This window comes from Notothenia rossii (genome assembly GCF_949606895.1).
Source record: "Notothenia rossii genome assembly, chromosome: 4".
Lineage (NCBI taxonomy): Eukaryota > Metazoa > Chordata > Actinopteri > Perciformes > Nototheniidae > Notothenia > Notothenia rossii.
Genome location: NC_136902.1, coordinates 49587343 through 49613051, shown reverse-complemented (window position 1 = coordinate 49613051; position 25709 = coordinate 49587343). Strand labels below are relative to the sequence as shown.

Genomic DNA, 25709 nt, shown 5'->3' with positions numbered 1-25709 from the left:
ATACATGTCTGGGAGGTTTTGCTTCACGCTGTGCGCGTCCCGCGAGTTGCATGCACACACGGCATAACACACCCCCCCCCCGTTGACAGTTCACGAGCATGCTCTATCGCAGGGGTCTCCAACCTTTTTCTAACCGGGAGCTACTTTTGAAAAAAGAAAGTGGCCAAGAGCTACTCATGTTATTTTATATAGATTTCAGTGCACATATCACATTCGTGACTCAAGAGCAGAAACATTAACATTAACATGAATAAACTTGACTTTCTCATGAAGAGAAAAAAAGACAAATAATCACCATGCAATACTGAGTTCTGCTTTAACATCAATAACTACAGTAAACCGTTTTACAGATAAGAGTGCAAAGTTCCTAATTGTAATAATAACATTTCTAGCTCTATAATTTAAATTATTTCAAGCATTTCACAAATTTGTTTCACATGTAAAAGGGGAATATGGCTTGTGCTTTTCTCAACTTGCATCAAGCAAACATATGTCTTCAAACATTCAGTCTGTCACTGCGTTGTTGTCTTTCTCCTGACTCAGCTAATGTGACACCTGGCACTGCATAGCATCCACCAGAGCACTGTACTGGGGTGTGTATCCTGACAAATTCACTCTGATTGAGTCATTGAGGTGTTCATCAGTAAGTCTTGTCCTGAATTTGGATTTGATAAAGTTCATATCAGAGAATGCTGATTCACAGCGATCTGTTGACCCAAATAAGCAGGACAGTTTCAGTGCAGCAGTTTGAATGTTTTTGAATTTCTCTGGGTCCAATAGCTTCCAGAAATCTTTGTCCATCTGATGTGCTTTCAGCTGAATGTCATTCTGGAGATTGATTATCTCCAGCTCCAACTCTGAAGCACTGAGACTGAAAAGGCTGGCCAGTTGCTCAGACATGTCAGTAACATCCACGATGTTGAATGGGTTAGCAAGGAAACTTGCACAGGGCTCAAGCTGTTTAAAGTCAAGAAACCTGTCCTCAAATTCCTGCCCAAGCTTAGTTAAGCAGTCACAGTACTTTGATAAGTCAAGAAAGCCAGCAGCAGCTTTATTCTCCTGCAGTACTTTTTGAACAGAGGGGAAATGATGCAATTTATTTCCCTTTACTTGCTGGAGCTATAGACACAGATTTGCTTTAAAGGCCTTTACAGCACTAATCATGTCACATACTGTTTTGCCATTGCCTTGTAGCTGGAGGTTAAGCTGGTTTAATTTTCCTGTCAGATCAGTCAAAAAGGCCAGGTCAAGTACCCAACCAGCATCAGATAAGATGGAGGTGTCCTCCCCCCTCTCTTCCATGAAGAGCTTTACCTCATTCAGCAAGGAGAGGAAGCGCTGTAGGATTTTCCCTCTACTCAACCACCTCACCTCAGCATGGAGAAGGAGATCTCCATATTCAGCTGACAGTTCCTCAAGAAAAACTTTGAAGCTCCTGTGTTGCTTTGCCTTCGCTCGGATAGAGTTTATTATTTGTATCACAGGTTTCATGACGTGATTGAAGTCCATAACTTTGGCACAAAGTGCTTCTTGGTGAATGATGCAATGGTAACTCAGGAAACGTGGGAAATATGGATCTGACTTACAATTTGCGATAAAACCGTTGTGGCGACCTCTCATAGCCGGGGCTCCATCAGTTGTTATGGATACAAGCTTCTCCATTTGCACGCCTTTATTTATGAAATAATTCTTAATAGAATTATACACGTCCACACCTCTTGTTGTTGTTTTGAGTGGAAGCAGTGTCAGAAATTCCTCTTTCGCCGTAAAATCCTCAAACACCATCCGGATGAACACAGACAGCTGAGCTGTGTCGCTCGCATCCACCGACTCGTCGCACTGTATGGAGAACCACTTGCACCTGACCATGTCCCGCTCCAACTGTCCCATGGCATCCACTGACAGCGCCGACACTCTCCTCGCCACAGTGTTGTTTCCCAGTTGCACATCGTCAATGGCAGACATTATCTCCGACTTGCTCTTGTGGTCTCTGAACAAAGTCTCTGCCATAACAGACATCGCTCCCTTAAGAACACCGCCATCAGTGAAAGCTTTTTTGTTCTTTGCCAAATACTGAGCGACTCGGAACGATGCTTCTGTAGCTAGGCTAGCTTTCTTGGCAGGCTTCGTGAACAGTGACTGCTGCCTTTGTAGCGTAGCTTTTAATTGTTGCACCTTCTCAACGCGAAGGCAACTGCCGGCGGGATACTCCTTTGAAAAGTTTTCGTGAAGTTTTGTGAAGTGCCGCTCGACATTTCCCTTCTTCCCCACCGCAACACTCGAGCCACAAATTAAACACACACACTTGTCTTTGATGCTCGTAAATAAAAATTCATGTTCCCACTCGTCATGAAAGTAGTATATTTTAGATTTCTTCTTTGACGGACCTTCCTCAGTTGTCATGACTGCATCTTACGTCTCTTTTTCTCTATCTTTCTTACTCTCAAAATATACTACATAAATAAATATGTCTCAACATGTCAACTGCACTTTAGCGCCCTCTGGTGAGCTACTCGGAAAACCTCCGCGAGCTACTGGTAGCTCGCGATCGACGTGTTGGCAACCCCTGCTCTATCGTGAACTGTTCAGACCCGACGCGTAATAAGGGATTATGACGGATATTTTACGATCCTGTCTGTCAAAATGACGGACAGCGAAAAAGTCTAACGCCAGGCTTATTGACATGGCGAGATATAAATATATGGTTGGTACTTGTCAATGTCTCTAGGTGTGTAAATGTAGCCCTGTAAATACGATGTCCTTTTGTGTTATCTGTTGTTTTATTTTCATGTTGTAACCTACTTGCTGCCATGTTGGACAGGTCTCTCTTGAAAAAGAGATCGATGATCTCAATGGGACCACCTGGTTAAATAAAGGTTTAAAAAAAAAAAAGTGTTTTAAAAAAAAAAAATGTTTTTAAATCGCGGTAGATTTTGTCAATCTCACGACGGTATTTGGAAGATTATTTACCGCGATACCGCGATATTCGGTATATCGTTACATCCCTAGTAAACAGCGCTACAAAGTCTTCAACTGTTAGCGGGCCATTACATGTTATCTTTGCAAACCTTATGGGGAATTCATTGTGATTTATGCACAGTTTACCAACCTGTATGGTGCAGGTGAAACAGAAGTAATGAGGACACGTTGTGTTCGGTTTCCTTCCAGATTACTTCTGAGGAAACCCCGGGAACGTCCGTCGCTTTAATCGGTACCCCGGAACCATTGAATCAAACACAAACGTTCTGCCTCACTACTCACTGCATCTATCAACCCCGTTAATGACATGAAAATAACAGATGTACAAAATAAATGCATGTTCTAACTCTAAATAATAATAATAATTATATTAATGTGGTCACACATCCCAGGGGTGCCACATTTACAATGATTAAATAAATAAAAGTAAACAAATCCATCTGGCCTTATAGACTAATAATCACTCTTCTTCACACTGTCACCTCCTTTGCAGCCATGTCCAGCTACCTGTTCATCGTCAAATCTGAGCTACCGCTGGTCATCCAAGCCTTTCTTGACCAGACATCCAGCTCTGGGTGAGTGGGCCTACAACACTGAAATAAACAATTTGTCACGATTCTCATGTTATGTCACGTTTATAGTTTTGTAGGTTTGGGTGTTTTTGCTGTTTTCCATGTCATGTTTTCCTTTGGGTTATTGTCTTGTCATTAGTTTCCCTGGTGTGTCTAATTGTCTGATTATGTTCACCTGGGCCCCTGTGTTTTCTCCTCCCTCCTCACCTGTGTCTTGTTGTGTGATTGAGTCTTGTGTGTATTTAAGTTCTGGGTTTTCTGTCTGTCTTGGTCGGTTCGTCTTGTTCCCTGAATAGTTCTGCGGTGAGTGTTCTGTTTGTCATTGTGTATATATATCATAGCCTTGAAATAAAGGAAGTTTCAGTTTATATCTGCATTTGGGTCCTGCTTGTTTCACAAACCGTGACAGTACGAACCGACCTTAAAATGGACCCAGCAGATCTTTTGAAGCTACAGGCGGAACGTCTTGGATATTCTCTGGAGTATATTTTTTATACGTGGAAAGGCGCCTCATCTAGACGGGGTAGAGAGGCTGCGTTGAAGGAGGCACATCAGGAGGTTGCTCGCAAACCCTGGCTCTGGAGCTTGTTGCCCGAGTGGCTTAGGATTTTTTCACGTAGCCCTGAGAGCCAGTCCTCATTTTCTGACCCTTTCTTGGGGTCTGGTCTGGAGTTTGGGGGTCCACGAAGCCTCCAAAAAACTCCTAAGAGACGCAAGGCCAGGGTTCCGCGCCCAACAGCCATGGTTACGGTTCCAGGGCCAGACCCAGCAGCCGTGGCTCCGTGCTCCAGTGCGGGCCCACGCAGCTTTGCTTCCATACTCCATTACCTGGCTTACACAGCCAGGGTCCAGGCTTCCGCTCCGCGCCCTGCAGCCAGGGTTCCGGCTCCAGAACCGGACCTTACAGCCATGTTTCCGGCCCCAGAACCGGACCTTACAGCCATGGTCCCGGTTTCAGTGCCGGCTCCAGTAACCATGGTCCCGACTCCGGCTCCTCGTCACCTGCTGACTCATCGGCCGACGCCAGCTCCTCGAGTCCTGTCGGCGTACCGGCCGACTCCAGCACCTCGTCTCCTGTTGGCTGTCCGTCCGACGCCAGCTCCCCGTGTCCTGATGGCTGTCCGTCCGACGCCAGCTCCCCGGGTTCTGTTGGCGAACCAACCCACTCAAGTGTCGTTGGAGGTCCCCCAGACTGCCCTTCTGCCGGGGGTCCTGCCAACCCCATGTCCTGAGCCGTTGGAGGTCCCGCAGACTGCGCTTCTGCCGAGGGTCCTGCCAACTCCATGTCTGGTCCCGTTGGAGGTCCCGCAGACTACTCTTCTGCCGGGGGTCCTGCCAACCCCATGTCCTGTGCCGTTGGAGGTCCCGCAGACTACTCTTCTGCCGGGGGTCCTGCCAACTCCATGTCTTGTCACGTTGGAGGTCCCGCAGACTGCTCTTCTGCCGAGGGTCCTGCCAACCCCATGTCCTGTGCCGTTGGAGGTCCCGCAGACTACTTTTCTGCCGGGGATCCTGCCAACTCCATGTCTTGTCACGTTGGAGGTCCCGCAGACTACTCTTCTGCCGGGGGTCCTGCCAACTCCATGTCGTGTCCCATTGGAGGTCCCGCAGAATACTCTTCTGCCGGGGGTCCTGCCAACCCCATGTCCTGAGCCGTTGGAGGTCCCGCAGACTGCTCTTCTGCCGGGGGTCCTGCCAACTCCATGTCTTGCCACGTTGGAGGTCCCGCAGACTGCTCTTCTGCCGGGGGTCCTGCCAACTCCATGTCTTGCCACGTTGGAGGTCCCGCAGACTGCTCTTCTGGCGGGGGTCCTGCCAACTCCATGTCTTGCCACGTTGGAGGTCCCGCCGACTACTCTTCCGCTGGGGGTCCTGCCAACTCCATGTCCTGTCGCGTTGGGGATTCCGCCGACTGCTCTCCTGCCGGCGGTCCTGCCGGTCCTGTGTCCTCTTCCATGGGGGATCTTGCCGACACCGGCTCCTGACCGGCCTCCGGAGCTGTCTGGTCTTCACCCCTCCTCGGACTCTGCCTTGCCCCCGGGCCGTCCGCCCGAGATTCCCTCCATGGACTCTGCCTTGCCCCCGGGCCGTCCGCCCGAATTCCCCTTTTTTGAACTCTGCCTTGCCCCCGGGCCGTTCGCCCGAGACCCGTCCTCCAGACCCCCTCCACCCACCCTGCTGGAATTTTTGTTTTTTTGGGACGTCTTGAATCCGTCCCTTGAGGGGGGGGTTATGTCACGATTCTCATGTTATGTCACGTTTATAGTTTTGTAGGTTTGGGTGTTTTTGCTGTTTTCCATGTCATGTTTTCTTTTGGGTTATTGTCTTGTCATTAGTTTCCCTGGTGTGTCTAATTGTCTGATTATGTTCACCTGGGCCCCTGTGTTTTCTCCTCCCTCCTCACCTGTGTCTTGTTGTGTGATTGAGTCTTGTGTGTATTTAAGTTCTGGGTTTTCTGTCTGTCTTGGTCGGTTCGTCTTGTTCCCTGACTAGTTCTGCGGTAAGTGTTCTGTTTGTCATTGTGTATATATATCATAGCCTTGAAATAAAGGAAGTTTCAGTTTATATCTGCATTTGGGTCCTGCTTGTTTCACAAACCGTGACACAATTTGTTTTATTACATTTAATAAAAGTGTCGCCTGCCCAATTAGAGATGACTAGAAAATACAAACCCCATGTTAATCTCTTAATGCTTTCTGACCTTCTGGCTCTCAGTTTCAAGCCCATTGGTTCCTATTGAAAAGTTCATCTATGAACACCTAAAACAATAGAATAGAATTGGGAGGGATGAAACCCTCTTTAATGGTCACACATGCAGAGCAAACAGCACACACAGTGAAATGTATTCTCTGCTTTTAATCCATCCTAGTACCAGGAGTCTAGTACTAGGAGCAGTGGGCAGCTATTGTATAGCGCCCGGGGAGCAATGGGAGTGAGGGGGGAAGGGGGGTGTCCAGTGCCTTGCTCAAGGGCACCACAGCAGGGCAGGAGGTGAACTGGGACCTCTCCAAGTAGAAGTCCACACTCCATATTTAGGTATGTTTGGGGACTTTAACCGGCGACCCTACAGCTCCCAGTCCAAGCCCCTACTGACTGAGCCACTGCCGGAAATATGCATAGTGGAATTTTTCAATGAATTAATAATTTTTAACAAAAGTTATTTAACAGTAGGAAATAGTGCATTTGAAGAGTACTATTCTCAGCTGGAAATACATTTACATTTAGTGCTCTATTGACAAGTTCAGACATAATGAAATATAATGTAAAACCTCAGCACAGGAAGTACGGGGGGGGGGGGGGGGGGTATTAAAGAGAGCTAATATACTTTTAAGTCTGCGGGTATCACAGATTGCATTCTTCAACATTTATAATTTAGTAACGTTCTTGTGTGTTACCATGTCATCAGCCAAGTCGGTAAGCAAAGTCTCCTATTGCAGTAACTTGTTGAGGTTTGTAAAATAGCAGATCAGAAGTCTTCATTCAACATCCTGCCCCCTGGGACAGACTGAACAAAAATGGTGATTCTAAAAGAGAACTGACACAGAGCAAATGGTTACCGTGCATGCACCACAACCACAATTTCCAAGGATCGATTCCAGCCAACTATTTGTGTGTATGCCTAACTGTGTGGGATATCATTTGTTCATTTGTTCTGCCACTAGGGAATGGTACATGAATGGAAACTACCTCATCGTGATCGTCTCCATCTGCATCATCTTCCCACTGGCCCTGATGAAACACCTGGGTATGCCACATCACTTCATCTTATCATACTAAAACTCCTCAGACAGCTTGTTGAAACAAGACATCACTTCATTTAAGTCTTTGACAGAACTTAACCTAACTCATAAGGAGACAAATGATAGATGCTGCTCTCCAATAGGACTCAGAGAAGCCAAAGGAAAATCAAACTGCATAAAATCTCAACATAACATAACTCACAACAGAGCCCCTACAGCAGGGGTTTCCAAACTACGGCCCAGGTTCATTTTAATTGGCCCTCAGCTAATTGTAAAAGTATAATGGAATATGACCCACACTTGAAACTCGTGCTTCACTTATAATGTTCTTCTTAAATACAGTATATCTAAACATATATGGCATAGTATTCATGTGTTAATAAGCCATTTTTTTTTGATGATAATATTTTCCAACAAATGTTATTTGATCAAAAAAGCCCAATAACTTATCTGCATAACAAGAAGTAAACCCTTCCTATTCTCCCGGTTCTCAGTCGTGTCTGAGAGTTGTCTTCTTGCTCACTGCAGGGTATCTGGGTTACACAAGTGGCTTCTCTATCTCCTGCATGGTCTTCTTCCTGTCTGCGGTGAGTCTGGGGGTAGTATCAGTGTATTACTTTATTCCTATGTTTACTGTGGTGCTGGAGAAATCATTTGTTCTCCAAATCTCCAGCTATGACTTGGTAAACTCAGGGCGACTTGTACTCCGTGTGTGGAAATCAGCAGCACTGGTGAATATATCCACCAGGAGGAGCACGTTTACCTAGATTCAGCTGTTATTATCATATTTCATATAAGGTTGTGTTCTTCCCACACAGAGACAGAGCATTAACATCTTATATTTTAGTTTTTTTATATTTGTATTATAATTAGTGAGGCATTGATGTTTATCACTTTAAAGTTGCAGATGTTTCATTACTTTATATACTGCTCGGAAGTTTAATTAAATATTATACCCTATTTGCGCATAGATAATTGATAGAAAGTGTACAAGAGGGGGGGGGTATCTGTCTGTCTAGCTGCAGGTGGAGAGGGGGGGGGGGGTATCTGTCTGTCAGCTGCAGGTGGAGAGGGGGGGTATCTGTCTGTCCAGCTGCAGTTGGAGAGGGGGGGGGGGGGTATCTGTCTGTCCAGCTGCAGGTGGAGAGGGGCGGGGGGGGGGGGGGTATCTGTCTGTTTAGCTGTAGGTGGAGAGGGGGGGGGTGGTTATCTGTCTGTCTAGCTGCAGGTGGAGAGGGGGGGGGGGTCATCAATGATGGACAACAGTTTGTTAAAAGCATAACAGCTTCATGAACAATGGACTGTTTGTTACGTAAAAGACTAAAGGTGCGATTAAATGTAAATCAATTTCTTCTTAGCACAGTCAAAGCATATTTCATCGTTTTTACTAACTGGTAACAGCATACTGATGTATGCTGTTATTTCGGCACCATTTTGATACGTGCATTACCATAATTTTGCGTCAAAATATGTTTATTTTGTTGTTATTAGTATCTTCATGGAGATAAGCCCTGTATCTTCGAAACTGTGATGTTGTCCGGTGTGAACACACCTTTAAAGTTTCAAACCCATTCCTCACTGTCCACAATTTCACTGGTTTGGTTCAGTCTCTCTGCTAATCAACCACCAGCACCAGCAGACTGTTTGAGCCACTGTACACTCCCTGCAGACAGTTAGAGACTAGCTGGGGGACATAGTGGAGCATGGATGTGGAATGGAAGGCCTGTTTGCCTTTTTGCTAACAAATTAACTTAGGTAAAGGTAATCATTAAGTGCCATGTACAAAAACTCAATATAACAACAACGGAGATATAGAGACGAAGAGCTAAAATACTACAATACAATATTTTAGGGAGATTCCAAATAGTACCAACATGTTTTTTCTTTAGTAACCAAAGGCAAGAAAGATAGCATTTGTTCTCCTTCCTCAAACTCTCTTTATCTACCACATCAGGTCATCTATAAGAAGTTCAACATTGCATGCCCTCTGGAAGGGTTTGGCAACCACTCTGTGAACGCAGTCTTCCTGGAGGACACATGCACTGCCAAATACTTCACCATCAATCAAGAGGTCAGAAAGTTTATGATCTGGAACTATTAGTGGGTGCATCATATTTCACAGGGAGTTTATGAAGTTACTGTGTTATTTGATTTAAAGACGGCGTATACCATCCCCATCCTGGCATTTGCTTTTGTTTGTCACCCTGAAGTGCTTCCCATCTACACCGAACTGAGCAAGTACGATGCACACTTCCTGATATTCACATACAGTGTGCATGAAAAAACATTCATGCCTGTGAGAGTCAAAAGGGAATACTCTTTGGTTCATACCCTTTCCTGCCTTTTAAAGGTGCAGGAGTTAATGATGCTCAAAATTGAAATAATATCTTCCAAACACCTTGGGCCCAATTTTTGTGGCTTTGTGCCATCGGAAGCTGATGGAAAAATACTGTTTATATATTTATATAATTTTTTTTTATAGAAGTATACCTAAAATGTCTAACCTGGACAGTAGTCTACAGCTTCATTGTCAGATTTGTATATATTATTTTCTTAAAAGAAACGTTTATAATAGCCATGCTTCACTCTCTTTCATTTTTGTACTGTACTGTTTTACAACATCTGCCACCTTTTCCCCTAAAGCCCAACCAACAGAAGAATGCAGAATATTGGCAATGTCTCCATCCTGGGCATGTTCACCATGTACTTCTTCACAGCCATATTTGGATACCTGACCTTCTTTGGTAAGAGTGACAGATCTATAAGTCTGCAGAACATAGTTCAGTCTAGTAAGGTGACACAGGTTTTGTATCTTTGTGTGTGTGTGTGTGTGTGTGTGTGTGTGTGTGTGTGTGTGTGTGTGTGTGTGTGTGTGTGTGTGTGTGTGTGTGTGTGTGTGTGTGTGTGTGTGTGTGTGTGTGTGTGTGTAGGGAACACTGAAGCAGAGCTGCTCCATACCTACAGTAAGGTGGACCCCCTGGACACTCTGATCCTGTGTGTCCGACTGGCCGTCCTGGTGGCTGTCACTCTGACCGTTCCTGTTGTCTTGTTTCCTGTAAGAACATGTGTGGCCTTCACACTCACATCCATCTGACGTACTCTATGACACTGACCTGAACTGACTGTCGCTCTGTCTCAAATTGCGTACTTCTTTATTTGCTGTTTCGAGTGCATAAGTGCGTCCCATTGCAGAATATGGCAAGTTAAGAAAGTTATACATTCTTTTAAAAAACTTTTAAAAGTAAAATACCACTTAACTGGCGTTGAAAATAAGCCAAAGGGTAAATTGCTTAATCTGCAATGCTAACAAAAGCAATGTCATGTTCTGGCAGGGCACAGCTGCTGTGTACAATTTGAGACAACACTACACGATCAGAATTCACGCACTGCATACACTTTCACAGTGCAGGACATGCAGTATACTAAGGGAAGGTGTTATGTCCTATGTATGGAATGCCATTCAAGCCAAAATTAAATAAATACATAAATAATTAAATAAATATATATATAAATATGCCTATGAAATAAATTCTGAAATAAATAAATGAGGCAATAAATATGTATACATGTACATTTAAATACACATTTATTTATTTCAGGGGACTTGTATTTCATAATGCCACATTTCCATTTCTTATATGCAAATGAACAGGGTGTGGTTAGCTCACAGATCCAGACCAAAGCAACAGCACCACAACACTGACTCAATAGCTCTTGTTTCACACTCCAGTACTCTTAAGCAGTGTTGTGCTAGTTACTGAAAACCAGTAGCTAATTATCATTATTAGTTACTTCATTTCAAAAGTAACTCAGTTACTTTACTGATTATTTACACCAAAAAGTAATGCGTTACTGTGAACAGTAACGCATTAGTTACTTAAAAAAAGGTCTCCCATTAATGCCCTTATAGCCTTAATTTCAGTAATGTTATTCCATCCATCCATCTTCTCCCGCTTATCCCTGGTTGGGTCGCGGGGGTAGCAGTTCCAGCAGAGAGCCCCAAACTTTCTTTTCCCTGGCCACATCAACCAGCTCTGACTGGGGGGTCACAAGGCGCTCCCAGGCCAGCGAAGAGATATAATTCCTCTACCTGGTCCTAGGTCTACCCCTTGGTCTCTTCCCAGCTGGACGTGCCTGGAACACCTCCCTAGGGAGGCGCCCAGGTGGCATCCTAACTAGGTGCCCGAACCACCTCAACTGACTCCTTTCGACGCGAAGGAGGAGCGGTTCAACTCCGAGTCCCTCCCGGATGACTGAACTTCTCACCTTATCCCTAAGGGACACACCAGCCACCCTGCGGAGAAAACCCATCTCGGCCGCTTGTATCCGCAATCTCGTTCTTTCGGTCATGACCCATCCTTCATGACCATACATCTTTGATGAGAGATAAAATAATATTTTGCCGTTCTTAATACAATTGGCACTGTTGGACTCAGTACTACTTACAAGTACAGTCAAGTGTTTGAGTAATCCCCTGTCAAACTCCCCTCCTAAGTAGAATAATACATGTGTTCTGCTATATTTAATAAGCGTTAAAAGCGTTCACAATACTGGGAGGCTGTGTCTCAGTGGATATTGTGCTGGACTTCGAATCAGGAGAGGACACTTCACTCCAAATTGCCCCTGTGGGGATTGTCCACAGTACTGAATGCATGTAAGTCGCTTTGGATAAAAGTGTCTAACAAATGACATGTAATGTAATGTAATGTACAGATAATGTTAGACAGAGTATTTTAAGAGGATATGGTAGACAGATGACATCAACACTAGATCCACTAGATCAGTACTCCAGCATCAGCATTGTTACCCCTTGGAAAGTCTTTAGAGACTATCCTGGATAGCTGTTCACAACTTTCCTTCAGCACAGTGACACACCCCTGTCACTCTTGTTGGCCTCTTATGATGCTGCTAAAGTCCTTCTACTGCACCTTTTTAAGACTCCAATACAGGCATTTGTACTGTATATGTGTTTGGAGAAATTACACAATAAATGGCCCAGATTTGTACACATCGAAATCTTGTAGTGCAGGAAGAAATAAACACTGGCTAAGCCTGCAGGTGATATAGGCTTTGTTTTGCAATATCTATTCAAAGGCCACTTCTTATTTAAATAAATATCTGAAATAATATAGATATTATCTCTTATCAAAGATAGCAGAATACATGAGAGTGTACTCAGGACAGGAGTTTGACCTAGTATTACTCAAAAAGTACACATTAAAAGTACTTGATTGTACTTGTGGTAGTAGTCCAAGTAGTAATGAGTACAACAGTATCAATTTAACTAAGAACCTTTGGCAAAATAACATTTTATCTCTCATCAAAGATAGCTAAAAACATACATTATTGTACTCGGGAAGGGAGTTTGACAGAGTATTACTCAAAGTACACAATAAAAGTACCTCATTGTATTTGGGGTAGTAGTCTAACAAGTACTGAGTCCAACTGAACCAATTTTATTCAGAAGTTATTGCTAAAAATATTTTTATCTCATCAAATATCAGGAGGGGACTTTGAGAGAGTATTACCCAAAAAGTACACAGTAAAAACTTCCTTTTATTGTGCAGTCAAACTAGGGCTGAGTCAAACAGTGTCAGTTGTATTAACAACTTATGGTACAAATGACTTGTATTGCAAATAAAGCAGAAAAAAACATGCATTATTTTACTCTTGTACAGCAATTACCGTAAAGGCGCTGTTCATTGCGCACTCAAAAATGAATAGCTGCTGATTTGACCAAGCGAACGCGAGAGACGGCTGAGTTTACCGCAGTTATGCAACAGCAACCGAAGCTAAACTGACTATCTTGACTACTTGTTGCTATCCTATTGTGGCATAAGCCGTTTTCTACAGGCACATTTTACCTTTTCATTATGATTCTACTTGTGATAGTCCGACAGCACAACCTGTGCAGCCCATGCATTGATTCCATCTGATAGCTGCTATAATACAAAACAACACTTCTGCCTGCTCTCCACAATGATCAATAACAGCGAACGGATGGTCAAAGTAAGGTACAAATAAACAGAATCACACGAAGCCTGGTTAGTGTTGCCTGACTTTATAAATTGTGTTATTTTTTTATAAGTGTGTGGTTGCGTTCTAGTCACTTTGCTCAGCGCTACTGCTTGTTACAACTTTCATTTTCCGTACTCGCCATAAACTGTTATTATGGCTCAGGTTAATCTCGCCCCCTTCCGACGTGAGCGTGGTTCTTGGTTCTTGCCGGGCAGCCAAGTGGGGTCAGCTAAGAACCGGTTTTCGGTGTTTAAAGCCGGCTCCGCTGCGGCTGAAACAGGAAGAACTAGAGCTAAATCAGGCTGTAGCCCGGAACTGGCTCTGGACTCAGAACCAGAGAAGAACCAGTTAAGCACCAGAAAAGCACAAGAACGGTTCTTGAACCGGAACCGGTTTGGTTTATTGGCAGTTTGCAAACCACTTAAGAGTACTGGAGTGGGAAACAAGAGCTATTGAGTCAGTGTTGTGGTGCTGTTGCTTTGGTCTGGATCTGTGAGCTAACCACACCCCGTTCATTTGCATATAAGGAATGTAAATGTGGCATTATGAAATAAAAGTTCCCTGAAATAAATAAATGTGTCATTATGAAATACAAGTCCCCTGAAATAAATAAATGTGTCATTATGAAATAAAAGTCCCATGAAATAAATAAATGTGTATTTAAATACATGTACATGTATACATATTTATTGCCTCATTTATTTATTTCAGAATTTATTTCATATGCATATTTATATATATATATATATATATATATATATATATATATATATTAGGGCTGTCAAACGATTACATTTTTTAATCAGATTAAACACAGCTTAAAAATGTATTAATCATGATTAATCACCATTCGAACTATGTCCAAAATATGCCATTTCTTTATGTACAGTATATTGTTGTGGGAATGGAAAGATAAATGAAAGAAGGCGGATATATCCATTTAACATACAGTATGTATTTTTATTATAACATTTTTCTGTGTGTCAAAATGAAAGACAGCCCACACACCTATCAATCATCAAACCGTGGGGTCTTAATTCATTACGTGTTGATTTCTATCAACGGGGGAGTACTTCAGGAAAGTCGACGGGGGGTGGGGCTTGTGGACTATTTTTTGACCACAGTGTGAACATTGTGATCAGCTGTTTTAGCGCAGTTCTCCAGTGAAGGGGGGGAGTCTCCCTCCGCAGCCGGTTGGCATAGTTTTGGCACAATTCCGCTGTACAGACCGACGTTAACAGCAACCCTGTCTGTGCACTCGGAGACCGACTCTGTCGTCCGGTGATCTAACCGCCTTCTGGAAAAGCTTCACAAGTACGTCGGTACGCAAATGCGCTTTGTGACACAAGTGACGGTACGCATTTCAGATTACGCACATAACCTGCGTACCAGTTATGTGCACCCCTGTACTACAGCAAAAGTATTCTCCGTCGGGACTTCCTGCAACAACACCACGACGTTATCTTGATTCTGATTGGCCAGAAGACATTATCAAAGATGTTCTATTGAGAAGACGATCACTACGTGACAAAAGTTTTCAAAACCGTTTCTGGTCTTCGGTATTTCCAGACAAGTGGCTACTGAAATCAATCTTACTAACTGCTGTCTTTGCAATTCTCGGCGCGAGTTGGCGGACTTTATTTAGCTTACTTTAACATCATTTTTCATGGTGGGACTAAGCCAGTTCTTGGTATGGTTGTAGCCTACCCCAGCCATACCCTGGCGCTGCCACTGGTGGGATGTATGGGGCGGGCCATTCTGCACATGCGTTAAATGCGTTAAATATTTTAACGCAATTAATTCAAAAAACTAATTACCGCCGTTAACGAGATAATTTTGACAGCATTAATATATATATATATATATATATGTATTTATTTAATTATGTATTTATTTAATTTTGGCTTAACTGGCATTCCATACCTACGTGCATGTATCCCTGTGGACTTTGACGGGCAGCTAAACACCTTCCACCATCAAGCACTGGAGACCGGAGTAGTCGTTTATAATCAGTTTAAGATGGAAAAAGGCTGAAACTTAGAAATAAAACACAATACAATAGACACATAAATATCTAGAAGAATAGTTACAATCGCTATTAAACAATACGTTGGAGAAATGCCAGAGAATATACACACACATGGATTTTTTTCAAACCCAAAAATTATCTTTTTATAGATTTAACTTACCTAACATATTTAGAAGAAATAAAATAAGACTATGTTTGTAATAGATGTACCAACCAAGAATGCAACCAAAGGAATGGACACGAGGATTGAAGAAGATTGTCACATGGTATATTCAGGGTTCTTACACCTTTTCCAAAGTCAAATTCAAGCACTTTTCAAGCATTTTCAAGGTGCATTTTCAAGCTTTTCAAGCATATTACAGCTGTTGTAAATGACATATTTATATACACGTACTTATTTCCCTACCTCACATTAAATCAGATTATCTTTATGCTATAAACAACCAAATGTGTGTTTCGTGATAGCATTCTACATGAGGATGAAAAATTAAAGAAAAGAAAACTAAGTTTAATATTTCAAAATGAGTGACCCATCTGTACGTAGACTGGGCATTCCATATAACCTGGCGGAGCCGATATACAAAAATCAGCCAAATAACTTTTCAATACATTATTGATTACTATTTTTTAGGTACTTTTAGGTTGGCTGTAAACACAAGTCAGAGGTAAATGGTGTACTTTTCCTCCACTATATGTATTTAATACCTTCAGTTACTTTACAGATGTGGATGAATGATGTGAAATATAATCAAGTGTTAAATCAGACTTTAGTTGCACCTGGAGTAAATTCACAAGCTACCCTGCAGTATACAAAAGTCACTCAAACTAGAGCACCTTTACCAGCTTTGAAAACACTTTAATTATCAATCATTATAAAACATATCATATATATTATTCTGAAATGGACCAATCTGCACAATGACTACTTTTACTGTCGCTGCTTTCACTATGTTGATGATAATACTTTTCTACTTTTACTTGAGGAACATTTTGAATGCAGGACTTTTACTGTAAAAGAACATTCCTACTCTGGTACTTCTACTTTTACTCAAGTACAACATCTGAGTACTTCTACTTTTACTCAAGTACAGTTTCTGAGTGCTTATTCCACCTCTGGTAGCGTATTAGCCTGAATTGTAGCCACAAAATCACGCAGAGCTGCATAAAAATAGACTCACAATGGTAACAAGTGGAAAATAATATTTACAAATGTGTACAATGATTTGTAGGTCATTTTCACTACTCAATACACATGACTTATTTATACATATTCAAAGGAAGACTGTTCATTCTACAATTATATGGGATTAACACTAGCACCGCCATCGGGTCAATTTGACCCACAGCTGTTTTTTTATTGTATGTAACTTTTTTTCAATAAAATATTAAAGTCTCCCAGTCCGTGACTTTTCCTGAAAGTGTGTTATGTAGCACCCTCTTTTGTTAAAAATTGTCAATATGAAGTCAGATTGAAGAAATCGCCCCAAAAATTGCCATTTATACCTATTTCCGCCAGCCGGTCCTATTGACCCCACCACTTTTCGCGCTATTGATTTTGCGTGTAAACCATAGGTGTAAACTGAGTCTGAGTCTGTAGTGAAGGAGCGCGCTCCCGCTCACGGGAGACTGCTCGCGCTGCGCTCCGCAGCAAACAGCTGTTTGCTTTTCACCCAACAACGACAACCGCCTCACAAAACGCTATGTTGTAGTGTTAATAAACGAAACAATTGAACAAAATTGCTTGTCAAAATACCAATACCACAGGACCATTTTTTTTTTTACGTTAAATTACATTATGCTGGCCGGGGTGTCTAAATAGTGCTTCCGGGACAGTGGGCCATTTATAATGTCGAGCCCTGTATATCATATGAAAAGCTGAGAGTCCACAGATTCTATTGGTATACGTTTCATCCCTATGCGATCAAAAGAACATTAAACTTGTTTCGGCAAATTCAGATGATAAATACAACTTTGAAGCTTGTAAAGGCATAATTACAAGCGGAGAACGGAGTAATTTAACGTCACAGCAAGCGTAACAACAGCCGGTGTTTCTTGTGAGTGTTTCCCCGGTACACAAACACAATACACACAAACGCAAAAATACGCAAACACACACACACTCGCAAGCTTCCCCCAGGCCAGTAATACAAACGAAAATGTGTCTTCGGGTCAATGTGACATATTTCGATAGAGCAAGTCACATTTGGTTTAGGCACGAAACATACTACCAGTAGAAATACATTGCTTTTAAAATCGTTCTGTGTCAAATCAATAGATTATATTTCGTGACTATAACACGAAATGCCGTGAGAATGACTGGGTTGAATTACAAGTGAGTGCTTCATCCTCTGAACACCACAGAATGGCGACTGTAACGCACATAACATAGGTACGCTCCTCTGAAATGATTGTCCCCTGCAATTATTATCCCTCATCAAGTTCGCTATTCAGCTTGCTAATGTTAGCTTAAACAAACGTAACATGCAACGTTAGCCTAATCTAAAATGCTCTACTACGGCGTACCTTTCATGTGGCTCATCAGCGCCGACTCTCTCATCATTATTTTTTGCAAACTTTGCAGGAGGCTACTCGTGGGCTTGACCCTCGTCTTAGCTATGGATTGTATTTGTCTTCTGCTAGCCAACGCTCGTTGAAACTGCAACCTCCTGGCATACTGTCATCTATCACTCTCATCGAAATGCCCAGGTCACACACCTAACAAAAACACTTGCAGGTCACGCGCAGAGCGCGGGAAGGCCGGAGCGGAGCTGTTTTATGTAAAAGCGAAGCAATTAAACTCGCTCCGACTTCTTTATTTTCTTTTAATCTAAAAAGCGAAGTAAAGCATTTACATTTTCAAGCACTTTATCCCAAATTCAAGCACCATTCCCAAAATTCAAGCACTTTCCCAACCTTGAAAACACCATGTCAAATTTCAAGCTTTTTCAAGGATTTCATGCACCCGTACGAACCCTGTATATTGGTCACATGGTAGAACTTTATCACAAATGAACTACTGCCAGCAGGGGGAGATACATCTAACTAAATGAAGAAGTATTCAAATTGAGAAACAGCATGGGTGTTAGGTTGGTTGCTACATTGACTGGCTCTGATACCTGTGTAGCTACAGGCTATGTGTCCTAACGTCTGTGTTTGTGTCAGATCCGCCGGGCCCTCCTGCAGCTGCTGTTTCCAGGGAGGCCCTTCAACTGGATCCGCCACATCACCATCGCCCTCTGTTTGCTGTGTGTGGTCAACCTGCTGGTCATCCTCGTTCCCAACATTCGAGACATCTTTGGCATTAGTGGTGGGTTATGAGACTTGGAATTTGGAACTACAAACATAGCTCAAAATACTTCAAATTATTATTATTATTATTAATATGTTTTGTTTTCTTATGAAATTACTTTTCCTTAGGATTTTGCTGATTTTATAACTATTTGAGTTCAATAGACAATGAGAAAACAATTGTCCATTATTTTCAAGTATCTAGAGTTAGAGCAGACATCAAGTTCATAAAAGTATTTGAGATACGTGGTATTAATTCAGCCTTTAATTTGTATTAGAGACCTTTAACGTTGTCAGCCACAACAGAGGACTGATATAAATAATAAAGGTCCCATGGACCGGAAGTAGATGGGCGTGACTTCGCCACTCTATTTGAATTACACCGGGCAGCGGCACACTGTGAATTGTCTGGAAGACTCGGGTCTAACCTTATTTAACAGAAAATAAAATGGCAACAACAGAGCTTGGGAGCAGTGGTCGCGTTAACCGAATACCCCCCCGTCAGCTCGAGTGAGTGACGAGTTGTGCACAGACTCGACGGGTAATAATGGATTATGACGGAAATGTTAGGATCCTGTCCGTCAAAATGACTGACAACGAAAAAGTCTAACTTTTTTGATGTTTTTCAACAAATAAGGACAAGATATAATCTTATTGTGAAATAAGTTTGACTAAAAGGACAAATTATTGGTTTTGGCTACACTAGTTTGACTGAAACTCTATATAATCTGATGACTAAAAAAGACTCAACAGTTTTCATTGACAAAAAGTAAACTAAAATAATTAGTTTTCTTTGACTAAAATGCTCAGACTTTTAGTCGACTAAATCTTGACTAAAATAGTTACTGTTTTCTTTGACTAAAATGCTCAGACTTTTAGTCCACTAAAACTTGACTAAATAAAAACAGGATGAAGGTGACTAAATATGACTAAAACTAAAAAGGAAATTTAACACAGGACTAAGACTAAAACTAAATTAAAAAATTGCTGACGAAATTAACATTAATGCACATAACTGTTTTTGAAGTCATGTGTTTCATACACATACTGTACATTGTTGGAGCAGCACCTCTGCTCCGCGCCGTCCCTTTATGAGCTGGTTCACAACAGAAGGAAAACTCAAAGCACCAGAATAATGGTTAAACAATAATATGTTTTAATGGTAAAATACAACAATACAACATCACAAAGTAATCTGGATTACCCCGGCTCTGGTTTCTCCCGCTGGGAGGGAGAATTTACTTGTCTTGACAGCAGGAGGAAGAGAGAACGAATCAAAGACAGAACAGGCTTACATACAAAACAAGACAGGAGGAGTTGTGTGGATGCTCCTCCCTACAGGTCATCTCATTGGGAGATGCAAAACGATGGCGTGTCGTAGCCAATCAGCGCGAGCTAGCCAGGAGACCCGGAAACAACACATCTGGTGTTCGTTTGTCTCGCATTCTTGCCGCCTGCGCACGCACTTTTGCATAGACTTCTCTCTCTTCAGCCCCCTCTCCCATCAGCTCCAAAGCACACACAGTTCCACATACTTTTGGCCATTTAAGATATAGTTGTAATATACAAATAACACATGTGAGTTACCTTAATATCAATAATAACGAGAGGAAAACATTACCTCTGCTCTCAAGCAGTGAAATAGTAGTGGACACTCATTTAGCCTGCAGCCTTTCCAGAGACTTGAGCTATTGTCCACATAAGAATATCCCCCCCGCTCACATCTTACTCCAAAATATAAAGGTTTCATTTATCATATTTCCAGCTTCTTGTTACACAGACTGCTATTATTGATACAAAGTGATTAAACACACACATATTATTTAAGATATGTAGACTTCCCTGATACTTGACATGCTGTGTCTGATGGAGAATGTCTCCTCCCCCAGCTCTCTCTTCTCTGTCATGAAAAGCTGCCTCTACTTCATACAGAGTAATTAAGCATGTTTAAGCTAACCACTGCATAAATGTTGTAGCAAATCAGTACCCACACATGAAAGAATAAAACAGAGAAATCAAATAAAACACAAACACAGGAATAGTTGATCAATGATTATACAGGACATATGGCCACAGTAATGAACACACATATTCTCTATGCATCTTTAACGCACACACATCTTTATCTTTAACAGAAGTTAATTGTTCTTGTAGCTTAAGGGCTTCTGTGAACTTCCTTTCACCTCGAAGTCAACTTACTTGGAATGAATACATTTATTGATGAGAACAAAAGGACCCTGGTCTCCAGGCCTCTGTATGAGCCTTGCAGGAAATAAATCATTAACTTTAACAAGACTTTAACTGCATTATCTGAGGAAAATGTCTCTGGGAATTCCCGTGTTGATTACAAAGACTATTGATGATTACCAAAAAGACTCAGCGCCTCTAACTGCTACAAGACTTTCTGAAAAATACTCATCACCGGGTAATCTTTTCACTCAAGGCAGAAGTCACAGGTTATACTAAAAATGGGACATTTAAAAAGGAATATACCAGAAATACGCCTTATTGAACTTTCTGTCATAACACGTTTACTTTAATACTTCAAATAATTCAAATAATACTTCAACATACACATACTGATACTATATAGTCTCCTGATTTAGTTTGTGAATGAATGCTTATCTTGTATTCATTACCGAATCTGCACCGCGCATTAAGCGTCTGGCTATGCATCTGGGTGGGGTGTTGGCTGCATACATTAATAAGAAAATGTATTAATTAATAAGACGAGAGATTTTTGGCCGGAGAGTGCGTGCGGACCTGTCGGTTAGATAACAGGCTTGTGCAAGTCCTGCATCTGTATGATACACATGTGTGTAAAATGATACCGGGCGCTGTAATAATTCATCTGGTTACGTTATAACAATGACAACCCCCCTTGGCTTCCTCAACTTTTTTCCCCACGCTACGCTACTGGGACTGATCAGCTCTAAACTGGTTTAAATCTCTGATTGTCAATACTTTGTGTCGATCGGTATTACACATCTGAGCAAACATAAGGATTTCCCCAAAACTCCTTTTCAGGCCTCTTTTTTTATTTAAATGCTCCCATTTGCTCAGATTAAGAACAACGACTTAGTATTTGAATGCAGATGACACTCAGTTTACCATAACAATATCACCATAATGTCTCATAGAAACACTACTAGTATAGTAGAGTAGTTATGGATGCAGAATAAAATCGTATCATACAAATTGATATAAATATGAAATGAGAATATCAGGAGTTAAAGCACTCACTTCAGCAGTGTTGTATTCACAGGACTTCAGTTCTTGGGTCTTGTCTGGCTTTGTGTGAAAAACACTTTTTAATGTTTTTAATTTATAAAGCACTAAATTATGAACTGTGTTTTGAAGGCAAAAATGCATGTTTTCATCTGCTGCTACATCTTTAAAGTTATTGTAGAATACAGTCAGAATGTTAGTTTGAACCTGATATACGGTATATGGTGCCCATATTACACCAGATATCATGTAGCCTTTCTTTTTGAGAGGAAGTTGAAAAATGTAATTGTCAATGCAAATTAAATTAAATCGTTTCCTTCAAATCAAAAGTCAATTTGAATCATGGAATTGGAGAATTTTGACAAGCCTATAAGTTAAATGTATTCTTTGGTTTAATTTTATTTGGTTTAAATGTAAACCATAAAACCAAACCAGGTAGTTTCGTTGCCTAAACCCAATCTCCAACATCCTCTGAGGGCCACCAAAGTCAGCTCAGATAATTGGTCAATACTACTCTGACTAGAAACACCCACTAGAGTGCTTCTGATACTAAAATCCTGTCCCGTAGCCTTCAGATTCTGCAGTCATATGCTGTTTATAGAGACTAGCCTACGCCTAAACTTGTATTTTTGTAAGCAGAAGGTTATGTTATTTCTTCTTTCCAAAGTCTCGCATTAATGCAACAATGGATGGTTAAACCAGATAAAGCAGTTTACAGAGGACCACAGTTCTGGATATCCAATTGATCATTCTATGCCATGGCTTGTTCATTACAGCAAACATCTCTCTCTGAGACACATTTTGTTTTACAGTGAAATGATGAATTATGCCTTCTCTGTGTCTAGGGGCAACCACTGCTCCCTGTCTAATCTTCATCCTACCGGGACTGTTCTACATTCGGATCATCCCCACTGACCACGAGCCCATGAACTCCAGACCAAAGATCCAGGTAGGTTGAGTTCTCTCCCTGACTGAGAAGGCCAACACAACAGTTCATGGAAGTGAAACTAGTTTGTCCTTGTGATTCTAATATTTGGACATATTCTCGTTGGGGTTTCAGGCTGCGTGTTTCACAGCATTGGGTTTCATATTCATGACCATGAGCCTGATGTTCATTGTGCTTGACTGGATGAGTGGAGAGAAGCGAAACCTTGGCGGCCATTGAAGTGCACCCCAAGCTTTGAAGCAATCCCACCTCAAGTCCTTTTGATGGGAAGCCAGATGGAACATACTGCTGAAAGGCACAGCTCTTTGGTGGGACTGTTTTTATTCATCATAAGGACAACCCAATCCTCCACAGTGATGAGAGGAGCCCAGTCTTGTTATGTAGACCACCAAGGTTCAAATATACGGCACCACCAGGATCCATCACAGGTGGTGCTCCTCTGTACAGATGAACCATCAAAAACCTCAACTGAGGATAAATGTGGTGTCAAGTAACCGCAACATTCAAACATCTGTTTAATTATCAGCAAAGTTTGATAGCAAAAAAAGAATTGAATATGCAGCGTGAATTGCTTGTAGCATACCAAAACTGTATTGCTAATGTGTGTTTTAGAGTGTACCGGTATGTGTGTGAGTCTAGATCATTTACTGTCTATCAGAGAAATGCACACACCAAATAAACAGCATAAGAGGGAACCCAGTCTTTTTGTTAGTTTCAAGCTTAATGTTTTGTATTGTTGAAAGATTTCCACTACACACTGCTGCTTCGAGCTCCAAGATGACCAATTGTTTAATGGAACATTACAATAAAAGAGAGCCCAAGTCTGCACACATCCAGAGATGCTCATGTGCAAAACTAAAAATACTTAAATTCAGGGCAAAAAGGGGTCTGCAAACCGTAGTATAGAGTCAGAAATCAGCTCCAATCATTATCACCTGCTGGGGAGAAAACCAAAGGGAGAAACAAGGCTCCAAGGAGGCAACTCCGGGAGCCTGCTCCAGAAAACAGAAACAAGAGGATACTCAGGAAAATAAACAAATAAGATACAATGTTAATGTGACAAAAAAAAAACATGTGTTGTTTATTATTTGATAAGAAGGTAGTTAAAGTAGTACATTTTATCGTTATACATACATTTATAGATAGATGTTACAACGAGGCAGGCAAAAATAATTAAGATTTATACACATGGCACCCTGACAACCAAAAGTCTTGATATGAAACATTTATTGTGCTTAATAAGGATTAATGGCTAACATGGCCATTCAATTGTAAGGGGTGATAGATTTATCAATGAATTGATTTGCAAGGACATTTAAACTGTATTTTGCCTTTTGGCCACTTGCCCATTATTAGAGAATAAAACATGTTATGCATCACTTTTACATTACATTACATTGCATTTAGCTGACGCTTTTATCCAAAGCGACTTACAATAAGTGCATTGGACCAGGAAGATACATGTTTTTAAATGTACGTTGTAACACAACTTTCCCTTCAGTATTTATCTGAAATAGCTGCCATGACATAACACATTTGTTTCACATTTGTTGACCATTCACATCTCAGAGCTTCACCACATATCACAGGTTCATCCTAAAACCTTATTTGCCTCCTCATTTCCCTCACTTGTTTCACTTCCTTGAGTCTTAGCTTGGAAGTGAGATATGCTAGGACAGAGGAGTCCTCCTTCACTAGAGCATCACTTTCAAACCACATCCTGTCACTGGGCTCCGATCTTAAATACACAAATGGTTTGAATGGTTTTAAATAGTTATTCATCTCTTTTTATTCAAAGGATTTCATTTGTTATAAGTCCTGAATGTGTTTCTAAGTATAAAGTTGACATTTTAATAAAAAAACAAGGTAATAATAATTATGAGGATGATGATAATGATGAAGCATTGGCTTAAAGGATCTGTCATTATGTTATTAGAGCTTGTTTTTTTTAAATCCACTTTTATATTGGAAGTTGTAATTACGTTTCTTCCAAAAAAGAAAGACAAATGTGAAGATTGTATAGGCATATTTACTGTTATCACATATTACTACTCCTACTGAGGTTCAATCAGAACGTCAGAAACTACACGTGATCTTTGACTCTGATCTTAATTTCATTAGCCATTTTAACAAAGGTCGCATTTTAAATTTTTCCATCTGAGTAACATTGCAAAAATGAGACCACACAAGTATACAAGTCACTTTGATTATTGCAACTCTATTTTATGGTCTCCCCAAAAAGTGGTTAGGATAATCATGATTAGCTCAGACTGCTGCAGCCATGTTTTTAACCAGTACATCAAAATGAGATCACATTGCCCCTCTTCTGGTAACCAGTATCTTTAAGAATTGATTTCCTTTTACTGATCTACAAAGCCTTTCATTATTTAGCACCTGCAGTGGCGGATATTGATATGGGCGACATGGGCCGTTGCCCAGGGCAGCATTTTGACTGGGGGCTGCACAAGCTCACATTTTTTTTTATCGGCAATTTGCACGAAATGTCTTATAGTGTACTGTTGTTGTCGTTGTGGGTCAAAGGGCGAGCGGCCGCCCTTATGACAGCAGGCAGCGGGGATGGAACACTCAAAGAAGAGCGGGGTCATCTCCCTCAGAGAGGGGGGCGGCGGGTAAACTATCTCTATCAAATAAACGTTGTTTATAAAGTAGTACTGCAATTAGTCAAATTAAACCTTGAAATGCCACCAAATTCATTCATACAATATAAACAGTTTTGCAGATATATTTTTTCCCTGGCCTGGGTTGTATGAAACAATAGAGAATTATTTAAAAACTGACTACGACAAATTGGTACAGTCTTGACCTGTAGTTGACAGTGTTGGGCAGTGGTGTAGTGGGGATTTTTTTGATGGGGGGACGCTATTTTAATTAGGTCATCCGAAACAATG

General features: G+C 41.4%; 1 protein-coding gene across 2 annotated transcripts in view; it reads left to right on the top strand.

Moving 5' to 3' along the window:
* LOC307037918 (sodium-coupled neutral amino acid transporter 3-like) overlaps nucleotides 1-23499 on the top strand; it is a 98668-nt gene extending 75169 nt beyond the window's left edge. For both annotated transcript variants that reach the window (XM_079679137.1, XM_079679136.1), the window contains exons 7-16: nucleotides 3473-3554; nucleotides 7214-7296; nucleotides 7820-7878; nucleotides 9246-9362; nucleotides 9450-9529; nucleotides 9935-10035; nucleotides 10222-10346; nucleotides 18501-18645; nucleotides 22700-22803; nucleotides 22915-23499. In XM_079679137.1, coding sequence (XP_079535263.1) covers nucleotides 3473-3554; nucleotides 7214-7296; nucleotides 7820-7878; nucleotides 9246-9362; nucleotides 9450-9529; nucleotides 9935-10035; nucleotides 10222-10346; nucleotides 18501-18645; nucleotides 22700-22803; nucleotides 22915-23019 — 1001 coding nt within the window. In that variant the 3' untranslated portion in view covers nucleotides 23020-23499. The remainder of the gene's footprint in view (nucleotides 1-3472; nucleotides 3555-7213; nucleotides 7297-7819; nucleotides 7879-9245; nucleotides 9363-9449; nucleotides 9530-9934; nucleotides 10036-10221; nucleotides 10347-18500; nucleotides 18646-22699; nucleotides 22804-22914) is intronic.
* The last annotated feature ends 2210 nt before the right edge of the window (nucleotides 23500-25709 follow it).